The sequence below is a fragment of the Mesoplodon mirus genome, assembly GCF_964341445.2.
Source record: "Mesoplodon mirus genome assembly, chromosome: 3".
NCBI lineage: Eukaryota > Metazoa > Chordata > Mammalia > Artiodactyla > Ziphiidae > Mesoplodon > Mesoplodon mirus.
This window is the reverse complement of record NC_138978.1, coordinates 123,088,491-123,101,466: the sequence shown is the minus strand read 5'-3', so window position 1 is coordinate 123,101,466 and position 12,976 is coordinate 123,088,491. Positions and strand designations below refer to the sequence as shown.

Below are 12,976 nucleotides of genomic sequence, written 5' to 3'. Positions count from 1 at the left end.
GAGCCTGCGCGTCCGGAGCCTGTGCTCCGCAACGGGAGAGGCCACAACAGTGAGAGGCCCGCGTACCGCAAAAAAAAAAAAAAAAAAAAAAAAAAGTGGCTGTTCTTCCGAGAGCATCTAGGCCCTCAGTCTTCCCCAACTCCCGTCTCCTAGACTCCCAAACCAGGACTCCCCTCCTTCCTAGTAAAACTGCCTCTGATGGACCCCATCTTCCAGTTCAATTTGGTGTCAGAGCCCCACTCATTGCTGTACGTTCCTGCAACCCCTCCCCAAATGCCCTTCTGGGAACTTGACCAGGTGGTGAGCTTAGGTCGTGGAACAGAATTTCAGAGGTTACATTTGTTGTGGGATTCAGTTGCTTCATACCCCTGAGATGGGCTTATGTGTATCTGGAACTCTTGCCAAAATCTTGGGACCCCGATCAACATGTGCCATTGGTATTCTCCGAGAGCAAAGGGATGAAAATTCTAACCAAACTTAGATTTAGTGAATGGAGGCTAAGGTCTTTCTATATCATAAATAAAACCTAATTTTTGATCCCCATGAATCCTCTGTCCATATAACTTTCACCCAAGTTCTAACCCTAACCACAGCCTATTCTAACTCAATCCCAAACTAAAGTCTAACACAGTTATTAATCCAATCCTAAATCAATCTCCCCAGCCTTTAATTTAGCTCTAACTGTATTCCCAGGAAAAGCTCTAAATGAAGCTAAAACACTTGTTCCTTATCGTAACATGAATCCCAGCCATAAACCCTAGCCTCAGTTATAGCTGTTGTTCTAGGTTTAATCTCAGTGTTAACTCTCATCCCAAACTCAAATCTGACCTCAACCTCATTCATCATTCCACCTAACTAACCCCAACCTTAATCCCAGCTCCAGCCTTCACTCCAACTGTAACATCAGCTAAAATCCAGAACCCAGTTAAACTCCAGCCTTATACTTCAGACTAATGGAACCATGAACTTACTGCTCTCTTTTCAGACTCCCTCTTCCTGGTCCCACGTGTTCACCCCTCCATCCATCACTGACTTTCCCCATGGGTGGGTCTGGTAACACATAGGGTCACCATGCCCTTTTCTTGGTCCACTCTGGATTGAGAGTCAGGACGCCTTCACACCCCCCACTTAGTCCCAGCAGCATCACCTGTGCTGAATCCTCGTGTATCTCCAGGCTTCTGTTTCCCTATCTGTGAAGTGGGGATAATGATCCCTTCTCTCCAGAGTGCACAGGACAACCCCATAATCCTCAAAATAAGTAAGGAAATAAGGATATTCACTGTGTACATTTTGTGGGTCCCAGAGCACCCTGTTATTGTTGGGAGTGCAGCTGGGGGGCTGGAATGCAGAGATGCATGGAGTCCTTGTGCCTCTTTATTGTTCTGTCTTATTTTTTCCCAGGGGGTGGGCCCTGGCAGCATCCTGAGCCCCATAACTTTCTCCAAAACTCTTTCCCCCCACTCTTCTTGTGCATCTGTCAGCGACTGGGGCAGGCCCTTGATTCCTTTGAGAGGGCTGAGCTGTTGAACAAGGCAACTCATGACCAGACCCCTACCACTGTTTATGGGGCAGTCCTGGAATCAAGGGGAGGTCCAAGGCCTGTTCTGGGACCCCCTGGACCAATGAGCAAGGGCTAGCCCTCCATCTTCTCCCTCTACCCAGCAAGACCTCCCCACCCCAGCTCCAACCTGCCCAGAACTGTGATGCTTAGTTACCTGATGCCAGTCCAGGTTATGAGGTCCTTGATTTCCCTTCCTGTGCATTGAAGCCAGGGCACCAAGCGATCCCTAAAAGAGGGGCACATAGAGGGGCTTGGAGCTCCTCAACAAAGATGCAAGGACACATCCTGGTGAGGGGGTATACAGGCACTCAGGCACACCCCTTTCCTGGCCCTCCTGGCACTATTCTCCCTAGCAGCCCCTCACCCACCTGTCCACTCACCTCACTCACTCCACACACCCTGGTCCCTCTCCTCTCAGGCCTCACTGAACTGGTTTTAGATCTGTGTGGGAGATGGGGGTCTGGATCCCCTGTAACACCCACAGCTCCCAGGGATCCCCTGAACCTGGGGGTGACCTCACATCAGGTACAGCTCCAGAGGGGGAAGCCAGGGGAAGACCCTGTTCCCTTACACACCCCTTCCCTCCTTCTTTCAGCTCAGGAGGCCTGACTCACTTTGAAGTCTTGGGGCCCTTTCATCTGCCGGGACCTCCCCTCCAGCCCCAGTGACCCCTTCCCTGGTGCCCTTTCCCACAGACTTTGACCTGGGTGGGAGGGGGTCTGGAGGGTCAGGGATAGGAGGAGGGGACCGCAGTTTGGAATGCTGGAGCCTGTGCTGGGCGGGCGTGTCAGACACCAGTGTCCTGGGGTCAGTGTGAGCCCTTCAAGGCCTGACCACCCTTCCATCCCCAGCCTGGCTTCTCCTTCCTCTTCTCCATTTCCCCTGGGGAAGGAGGCAGTAAATGTGTGGTGAGGGGAGCTCCGTGGACACTGTAAAATTGGGCAACTGTCGTCACCCCGAGGCTGGGGCCAGGAGGAAGTGGAAGTTTAACAGGTGCCTAATTACATGTCCCGTTGGCCATCTTGCACCACTGTCAGCATAGGGAAGAGCTTGGGGAAGGGCTGGGTCATTCCCGGGTGAACCACTCTGTCACCCTGCTAATTAGGGCTCCTGGGACTCCTCCCCAAGGCGGGGACCAGGCCCCTCCCTCTCATAGTAATAACACTGGCTGCTCCCCAGCCGGGCCCTCACTGCACCTTCCTGCCACTCCGGGCAGCATTTGGGCCCTCAGTTACCCCTCCGTCTACTGGTCCCTACAACACCGCCGGCCCCATAGTCACCGGCCCCAGGGATCCCAGCCCAGGCGGAGGAAACGCTGAACCTAGAGACATGAGAGTCCGCGGAGCATTCCACCTTCTGCTTGTGTGCCTGAGCCCAGGTATGGGGCTGGGGAGGGGCAGGGGGGCCTGCATGACGCTGGATGGGCAGGAAAAGGGCAGCGAAGGGCTCACAGAGGAACCTGGAAGGTGGACTGAGATGCCTTCTCACCTTCGCCCTGCTGCTACCGGGGTTTGGATGTTGCCAAGGGGGCCTCTCCCCAGGAAAGCCCTGCACCTGAACGTTTGGGGCATGTGTTCTTGGATCGTTCTTCATTGTGTCTGTGAACGTGTGGGGTTCATACATGTATGCACATGTTGTGAATGGGAGCATAGGGCTCGCCCTGAGTTACTGGGGGATCTGGGGGTGGGGTAGGAAGGGCAGGTGAGCAGCAAAGCTGGTTGGGGGCTGAGGAAGAGCCTGGGAAAGATTCCCTTTCCATTGGTCTCTGTGCTTCCAGCAGGAGGGCCTCTCCCCCAACTCTACTTGCCTTGAGAGGGCAGAGCCTCAGGCTGGTGGAGTGTGAGTGGGCCAGGGAGAGCCGGGGCCTGAGACTTTTGCTCAGGGCCCCTGTGCTGTGAGAGTTCCAGGGTAGCACCCACCCCCTCTACGGTAAGCCTGGGAGGGTGGGGAGGGTAGCTCCCAGAGCCCCCTCCCTGGGGCACGTCTGGAGGGCAGGGCTCAGGATTGGACATCATGGCTGCCTGCCTCGGATGGGGCAAGTCCCAGCAAGGGCCCATCTGTGTGGGCATTGCTGGAAATGGCTCTGAGACCCTCCTGGGGGTCTGGGTTCAGGCTAAAGGGGTCTGGGGGAGGAGCTCAGGAAGGGGGGAGCATTTTCAGCCTTGGTGTGAGAGTGTGAGTATGTGTGAATGACTGCATTTCTAGCAGGATGCCTGCAACACCCTCTCTGTCTGGCAAGAGCTGGCCGGGCAGAGCTCACTCAGGAACTGTGCTGTGGGGACCTGGGACATCTCTGTGTATAGTGTGTCTTAATGTCATAATGCACCAATACCCTCTGTGGGAGCCACCTTTTCTCTCCTCCCTTTTCTTCCCCTCCCTCATCTGCAGAGGGAGGGTTAGGAGCTCTGGAGGAAGATGAAAAATTCACAAAGGACTTACAAGCTTATAGTAGACATGACTATTGAGGTGTCTGCCCTCTTCCCTGGCGAGCCTGTTGTGATTTCCTTCCCTCCAAGTCTCTGCGCCCATCTCTCTCTCCCACTCTGGTCTTCTTCCCTCCCTCCAGCCTCTCTCTTCTCTCACATTCCCTGGAGGTACTTCCTCAGTGCCACAGCAAGAGGAATGAAGGTGAGACACCAGGGACGACTTCCCCAGGAGAGCGAGGGGTGCAGAAAGGCTGGAACCCTTGGCAGGAGGTTGAGAAAGCTTTTAGGGAGATGGAAAGGCTAGGGTGAGGCTCCCTGGCCTGGGACAAGGGCAGACACTCTGCCTAGTGCAGGGTGGAGGCACTCTCTTCCAGCCTGTCCTTCCTTCTCAAGCCCCCTTCCCGGAATACTTACCTTCCTGTCCGGCTGGCTCCCAGGGCATGGAGATCATTCTCTTGTTGTGGGTTGCTTTCCACAGTCCTTCCCCAGGGTGGGGCCTCTGCTCTCTGCTGAGTTCTGGCTCATTCCTGGTTTGCCTTGTGACAGCCCAGGACCTGGCAGATGGCATCAGGATCCTTATCTCAGGAGTGGGCTGGTGTTAGCTTGGCCTGGCGCTGGAGGAGGCATCACCAGGTCCCGTTAGAGCCCCAGCAGCTAGCCTGCCTGCTCTGGGTTACCCGGGAGCCTAGGGGGGTTAGCACATGGCTGACAGCCCAGCCAGGATTCCGAGGGGCAGGTTCAGTGATGCCTGAGTTGTTAGGGGTGTTGAAAGTGTGCCTGCTGGCTCTCTAGAACCGGACTAAGCTTCTGCAGGTATGTTTGGTCTTGCATGAATACACATGTGGGGCTCTAAGTGTGCACAGCGGCTGTGTCTTCTGGATTTATACGCACTTGTGTTTGTGTGTAGATGTGTGTCTGTATGGATCCGACAGTGTGTGTGTGTGAGCAGGTGGGACTGCATAGGTAGGTATCTGCATTTTGAAGGCTTATGAGGGTGTGTCTATGTGTTGATCTCTTTGGATGTGACAGTGTCCAACTGTGTGTGTGAGATGCTCTCTAAGTGTGAAGGCGGTCCCAGGAGAGAGCCAGAGAAGGGCAGAGCAGGATGAGTTGCTGAGACCAAGGGCTGGGGCTCCAAAGGACTTGCTGACTCTCACAGGAGGAGAGTGAGCCAGGCTGGGTGAGGGGTTGGCAGAGGGAGGATTGCAGGAGGCTGGGAGGTGGCATGCTGCCAGCCCAGCCAGGGTTGGGGCCCTGGGCACACTTCCACCTTCATATTCCTCTCTAGGTCCAACCGGTTGGGGCTAGCACTTGCCTGGGGATTCAGGTTAGGGAGGGAGAGATCAGTCCTGAGCTTCCAGATCCTGGCTCTTCATCCCAGGCTGACTCAGTGTGGCTGAGTCTGGCAGTAGCGGGAGGGGCCCCAACTGGAGCGAGCACGTGGGGGTGGCCACACGATCACGCAAGGGGAAGGACGCAAAGCGCACAATGCCACACGCCTCCACGTGAGGCTCACCAGTTCTACAGATGCATGTGGCCATGGTCCCAGCACCATCGTTCACTATCACACACAGACCCAGCTAGGCTCCCGGTCACAGTCACGCAGAGGCACGCACTATCACTCAGAGCACGTACACAGCCAGGCACTCACTGTCACACGGGCATACAGCCACAGACATACGCTGTCATACACAGACATACGGAGACATACGCATTCTTCTGCTCCTTGGGCTGGAAAGGTGCTCCAGGGGCCACGGTGTCCATCCTCCTCCCTCTAGACACGACCACCTCACTTGGCCCAGACAGAGGTGGCTTTTAACCAACGAGCCTCTTCCATCAGAGCATTTAACAACTCTATGTGCTCCATGTGCCTGTACACACACACACACACACACACACACACACACATGCGCTGTCATGTAAATATATAAGCAGACACTCTACATGGTCATGTGCATGACTCTCCCTACAGTACACATAAGCAGCCACAAACACTCGTAAACATACAATGGACATATGTGTATACACCTGTACATGGATACACAATCATGCAAACATACAAGCATACTTTTTTTTTTTAAGATTTTTTTGATGTGGACAGTTTTTAAAGTCTTTATTGAATTTGTTACAATATCACTCTGTTTTATGTTTTGGTTCCTTGGCCACGAGGCATGTGGGATCTCAGCTCCCCGACCAGGGATCAAACCCGAACCCAATGCATTGAAAGGCGAAGTCTTAACCACTGGACCACCAGCGAAGTCTGCCATACAAGCATTCTTAACAGCTATATATATATACAAACTGTATAGATGCAACCCTACACAATCATAGAATACAGACATTCTTACACAAGTCCGCATAGACATGCGTCTATCAATTCACACACACACCTATGCACACGCTCAGAGCAGCCCCTCCTCCTTGTGGAACCCCCACTGAGCCCTGGGTTGCCACTGGCAGGAATGGTGGAGGGAGGGGGGCTGAAGCTGACCACCCAAGCCCTGGTCCTGCTCCCCTTACCCCATCTGCCCTGCCTGTGTCCTAGCACTGGTGCCCACTGTGCGGATCAGTGGGGATGAACAGGAAGTCCTGCAAGTGGCGGAAGGTGACAGCGTGAGACTGGGCTGCCCCTACATCCTGGACCCTGAGGACGATGGTCCTAATGCGCTGGGCATCGAGTGGAAGCAGGTCAACCCAGATCCCTCACGTCAGAAGAAAGTGGTAGGTACTGGGCACAGGATTCCCCTTACTCTACACTTCATGGTATCTACCTGTTGGGCAGCCAGCACCCTGAGGGGAAAAGCAGGTCAGATAAGAAAACCAAGGCCTTGAACTTCCCCCAAGACTTCTCAGAGAATGAGGGAACAGGAAGGAGCTTTGTAATCACCAATCAAGTCAGCCAGTCAGTCAGCTTCCTCCCACCGCACTCCAAAGGGAAGATGAGGCACTGTCCTGGCCCAGACAATATACTTCCAGATCTGATGATAGTCTTTGATTTTGAGTACCAGCCAGCTGCTCTGTGTGCCAGCAGCTTTATACACCTCATCCCATTTAATCCTCAAATGCCCCTGGAAGGTAGATGTCAGGCAGATAGTGCTTGATCTTATCTGATCTCACACATTCTGGTAAAAGTCAGTGGATCAGGCATCATCGTTCCCATTTTTCAGCTGAGAAAGCTGAGTCTCAGAAAAGTTCAGTGCGTTGCCCAAGACAGCCAAACCACAAGGCCTTCCTTGGCTCTCCCTGTCTCACCATCTCTGTTTTCCTCTCTTCACAGTTCCTTAGTTACCAGGACAAGAGGGTCAACCATGGCGAACTCCCCGATCTGCAGAAGAGGGCCCACTTTGCAGCCCCAGATCCCAGCCAGTACGATGCCTCCATCAACCTCGCGAACCTGCAGATATCCGACACAGCTACCTATGAGTGCCGGGTGCAGAAGACCACCGTTGCCACCCGGACGGTCATCATCACTGTCCTAAGTATGACCAGACTCCTCTGAGCTCCTCTTCCCCAGACTTCAGAGCCAAGGGCAGCTTGGCCACCCTGAGCCTGGATCTGCCTCTTGGCTGGACCCTGGCTCACAACTGCCCCCTTCTCTGCAGCACGGCCTCTGGTGCCCACGTGCTGGTTTGAGGGCGACATGGTATGTGGCAGAAATGTGGTGCTGAAGTGCTTTGTCAGTGGGGGCAGCCTGCCTCTCACCTACCAGTGGGACAAGATCAGCATGCTCACCAACGCCTACAGTGCTGGTTCCTACCAGTCCCAGAACGGCGTAAACTCTATGGTCACCTCCAACATGTCCTACAGCATCGTAACTGAAGGTGAGGGGACCCGGGGAGAGGGGAAGATTGGGACGCTGGGTCCCGCTGGGGCTTCCCTGGTTCATCAGTGGCACCAAGTCAAACATAAAACCCCTGTGGGAGACCCCTCCTCTGAGCCTGTTCCAGAAGCTGCTATTGAGGGAAGAGGAGGCAAAAGGGGAGAGCCAGTTGAAAGCAGTATGGTTAATTTGGAAAGAGCATGGTCTGAGATAGAGCTGGGCTTGAATCCTGGCTGGACCATGACTGGCTACAAGATTCGGGCAAGTGGTTTCACCTCTCTGTGCCTTAGTTTCATTCTACAGTATATGAAAAGGGAATGATAATGTCTATCTTCCAGGGGTGTGTACGGATTAAATGGATGAGGTGTATAAAGCTTCTGGCACAGGCAGAAGCTGCCTAGTACTCACAGTCAAAGACTATCAGAGCTGGAAGAGACCTTAGACTTCCTCTGGTGTAACCCTGTCCTCGCTGTACAAATGAGGAGACCAAGGCTCAGGGAGGGGACATATTCCCCTAAGGTCACAGAGTGAATTCATGGTTTCTCTCCTGTTGCTGGGAAAGGGCCCCTTCCTTGCCTCTCTGTTTCAGCAGGGAGAAGGTGACTCACCTGGAGAGTGGGGTGGACCTGTGTGTGTGCATACACCCTTCCCTCCTTCCATGCCCCACCCTGCAGTGGTCTAGGCTGGGGTGAAGCTCTCAGAGACCAGGCCCCTCGGCCTCACCATAGCCCTCTGATGCTCTTTCAGTTTCAGGCATGCACAATCATGAGCTGGTGTTGAAGAACATCTCCCCAAAGGATAATGGGCTGTATCGGTGCACAGTGGCCAACCGTGTAGGCTACACCGTATGTATGGTGATGATGAAGGTCTCAGGTGGGTACAGGGGCAGTGGCCCTGGAGGCCCCGTGGCTGGGAGGGTTGGACTGGAGGAACTTGTGCTGTATACTGGAGCCTCAGCTGGCTCTGCCTTCCCACTGCCATCAGTGCATAGCTCTGCCAGGGGCAGCTGGGAAGCCCTGGGAGAAACATGCAAACATAAGGGGTTAACTTGCATCTCCCCATATATTCCTCCCTGTGTGTCCAGGGGCCCTGAGATCCCCTGGGTCCCCCATCCTCTTTCCCACAGACACCCTGGCCCTGCAACTCCTGGTTAGCCAGGCATCTGCCAGGCTGCAGAAAGCCTGACTGATCTTTATTTCTCTCCCCAGGAGGCTGGACCATAGGAATGATCATTGGCGTAGTGCTGGGCTCTTTACTCTTGCTGGGCTGCCTGATATTGGGCATCTGGTGGCTCCGCCGCTGCTGCTGCAGGGGGCCCCGCGGTGCCTTCTGCCACTGTGGCAAGGCCCGCAGAGAGGCCTGCTGCGACTTGCCTAATGATATCAGGTAAAATCTGATGCATGCTGCTGTGCTGCCGGGGGCTGGCGCCCTGCCCCTTCTCACCCCTGCCTGCCACCGGCTGGCTGGGACCCCCACCCTAACCCTGCCTGCCATCGCCACGGAGTGCTGGGACCCCAGCATGTTGACCGGCCACTCGTTGTATGGCTTTTCCCTCTCCCCCTTCCCATATCCAGTCTTCACTTCTGCTTCCCTGCCCTCCATCTCCCTCCCGTCTTTGCACCTGTCTGTCTGTCTTGTCTAGACTGTAAGCTCCTGCAGGGTAGGGCCTGTATTTATTTTCTCACTTTTCCCCTGTACTGCACCGGTGAGAACTCTTGGACATGCTTACTTAAGAAGAGTTAATTAATATAAATAATAGCGCTAATAACTTATATTAGAAACAAACTAGAAATAAAAATAGAACAAGACTAGCAGTGCTAATGATTGCAATGCCCTGGGTATGGAGGAAAAGAGGGGGAAGATTAAGAGGCAGGTGAGAAGAGGGAGAGAGACAGAGAGACAGAGAGAGAGAGAGACAGAGAGAGAGACAGAGGGCAAGGTCAAGGTTAGTTAAGGAAAGGACAGGGAAAGCAGCTCCTTCTGGATCTCCAAGGTGCCCTCTCTTATCCGAGCCGGTGGCCTGCGAAAAGATCAGAAGGGGAGCGGAGGGCGCCTAGATGGGGCTGCCTGCCTACCGTGGGCTGTCCGGACACGTGTGGACAAGCCCTGTCTGGAGGGTGGGGATGGTGCCCCCGGGAGTGCTGTGGGGTCGTTGGCCCAGGAAGAGGCAGAGAAAAGAGTAGGTCGAGGCTGAGGTTGAGAGGCGAGGGGAGGCGGAGGGAGGCGCGGGAGAGGAGAGGGTGCCAAGAGCCCCCGGCTCTGCCCAGGCAGTGCCCACGCCGCGCGGCGGAGGAGCCCGCTCACCCGCGCGCCTGCTGTTTTCCACAGAGAGGACGACGTGGCTCCCGGGTGCAAGGCCAAAGGGCACGGCAGCAGCGTTACCCACTTCCTGGGGTTCCCGATGCAGAAGATCAGGCGCTCCCTGAGCCTCAAGCACGCGCCTCCTCCCTGCGAAGGCCCCGAGGACTCGGCCATGTCTTCCAGCGCCGCCGCCGCCGCTCTAGACTGCAAAGCGGACCAGTCTCGGGTCTACGTCAAGGTCAAGAGTGGAGAGCCAGCCGACTGCGCCGCCGAGGGGCCGCTGCCGCGCAAGGACGGCCTCCTGGTGTGAGCGCGCGGCGCCCGGCTCCTGCCCGGCCAGGAGGAGGGTGCGGGCTCTTGCCGGCAGCTGGGGACTCGCTCGGGCCGGCGCCGACCTCGCCTGCCCCGGGCCGCCCGGCGGCAGGGGGCCTGGAAGAGTTTCCCTCCGGAGCTGAGTTGGGCGGCTGCGCCTCCTCCCCTAAAGTGGGAGGGGGCGGGGAAGGGAAGAGAGGCCATCTCGGCCCTCTCCGCGTCCCCGGGGCCCTGAGGCTCGGGCAGAGGGAGGGAGGAGGAAGTGTCCGAGAGCGCTGGAGGCCGGAGGCCAGGTGTCCCCAGCCAAGGCAGAGAGCCCCGGGGGCCGGGTGGGTGGGGGTCTGGACTGAATTGTGCGTGTGAGGTCTGAGCTCCGAGGCGGCAGTGTTAGCACAATAAAGAAAATGTAAGACTCGAGACTGAGGTGACTGTGGTTCCACGGAGGGTTGGGCATGAGGTCAGGGTGGTGGGCCCTGCTCAGGGATGGGGTGGGGTGGGGCGTTCCTCCCTCTCTCATGCCGCATCATTTCTGCACCATTTCCCTCCTCCCCCTCCTTAGATCGGGAACAGTTAGAGCTGGAAGGGGCTGTCTAATCCGATCCCTTCCCTATGCAGATGGGGAAACTGAGACTCCTCAGGCTTGATTTTAAATCCAGAATCCCACTTTTCTCTTTTATTCCAGAAATCAAAAGAAAGGAAACAAGGTACTGGCAGGGAGGACCTCTCTGAATATTCCCTGACCATTCTCAGCATCCTCCTTCCTTCTCCCCTTACCTACCAAATCTTGACTTCCTTATCTCTCCCAGATGTATGCCATCCTTCTCAAAAACCAGGAAGGGTTTCAGAGTCATACTCTGGGGGTAGAAAGACCAAATTCATCTAAGCTAGTCCCCTTTTTAATGGAAGGGGGATTGACATTTATTGGGCACCCTCTGAATGCCAGGTGCTTTCCCATATTTTGTCTAATTTAATCCTTACTTTAATCCTATGAGGTGCAGTATCCATTATATAGATGAAGAAACTGAGTCTCAGAGGATCTAGTTATCTTAACCAAGGCCACAAATGTAATAACAGGTTTTGATCCAGGCATGTTTGACTCTGGGACATCAGGCTCTTTCTTTGACATTTGAATTCCTTCTACTGCATTCCTGACAAAAGATATTTTCTTGACAAAAGACCTCTTCTTGAATACCTGCAGTGGCATCTCACTACCTCCCAAAGCAGTCCATTTGGCCTCTGACGGTCAGAGATATATCCATATTTCTCCTATTCAACCCAGTTTTGGACCCCACATAGTTTTTATCCCTTGGTCCAAGTTCTACTCTTACGGAGTCCTAAGCATCACATTTCCAATTCAGCTGCCTCTAGTGGACCAAGTGGCTGTACTCCATACAGTATGACTGCAACAGGCACACAAATGGACCGATGCCTAGTCTAGGGGTTGAGGGTCTTCTGAAGAGCATAGTACTTGAAGGTCACTCTGTTCTACCTGCCTCTGCCCAGCCACCTGCCTGTTGAGAGCCCAGGCACTTCCTTTTCTTTTTGCCTCTTCTTCTCTTGAGGAGAAGCTGGGCTTCCTAATTCTTTCTGCTTCTACCCAGTGGCCATGTGAAGCGTGGGGTATGGATGGACCTCAGAGTTTGTTGACAGAGGAAGCCCCGAAACCCTGCTTGGTTGTACATAACTAGGAAGCCCTTCTGGTTGGTTTGGGTATTTGCAAAAGGGTGATGGCATCTCTGGGTCTGCCTTGATAGAGCTTGGGAAGAGAAAGTAGAGATGATGGTGGGACAGAGGGAGCCAGGAACAAATGTCTTGGAGTGAGGGTGGGGAGGTGGGGATTATTGAGGATGGATGGGGATACAGCAGGTAAGGGGATTAAGCAGTGAGGGGAACAGAACTGCAGGAACTATCCATCCCCTCATTTATTTGGAAACATTTATGAGCACCTATAGGGTGATTTGTTCATAAATAGTTAGAGCTTCAAGCAGGGTGCTGGGCCTGGCACACTTTTGCCCTAAGGCAGGGGATTGAATAGGGTGACTTGGGGAGGGCTCTCCCAGTCTGAGGAGCCTCCAGCTCAGCTTCCTGCAAGGAGGTGAGGGACAGAGTCAGTCAGCTGTACAGGTTGTGTTGAATTACATCATCTTCCCCATTCTAGCAACCAGGGATCTGGGCTCAGACTTAGCCTTCCTTTGAAAGGTGAGAACAGCGAGGCTCTGGCAAGAAAAGCTCATTAAAGAGCAGTAAGAGATTTTAGAGAGACTCTGCAAACAACTTTTGGCAGGGTGACTCAACAGGGAAGCCAGGGGAGTTCCCAAATCCCTAAATAAATTATCACTGCACTCATCACCTCTGGGTGAGGAGGGAGGGAAGTTTCTGCTTCTAAGGTTTTGCTTCAGGGACACCTTGACCTTTTTTCATTTCTCCTGCGTGAAACCTTGTCAGTGTTAGAGGAGAACATTTCTGGTGGTAAATGTTTACCAGTGGCTTTGGGAGCGCGGTTGAGGGTATAGGGGGCTGGGAAGCCCTGATGTGTATCATGTGCTATTTCCCTGA

General features: G+C 54.3%; 1 protein-coding gene across 1 annotated transcript; it reads left to right on the top strand.

The window, feature by feature from the left end:
- Positions 1-2,890: 2,890 nt before the first annotated feature.
- On the top strand, positions 2,891-10,418 carry VSIG8 (V-set and immunoglobulin domain containing 8; the record flags this gene model as incomplete). The annotated part of the gene is made up of 7 exons (XM_082612207.1): positions 2,891-2,939; positions 6,533-6,708; positions 7,265-7,466; positions 7,590-7,808; positions 8,555-8,680; positions 9,016-9,193; positions 10,136-10,418. 7 exons carry the CDS (start codon positions 2,891-2,893, stop codon positions 10,416-10,418), a joined length of 1,233 nt encoding a protein of 410 aa, XP_082468333.1.
- Positions 10,419-12,976: the final 2,558 nt, after the last annotated feature.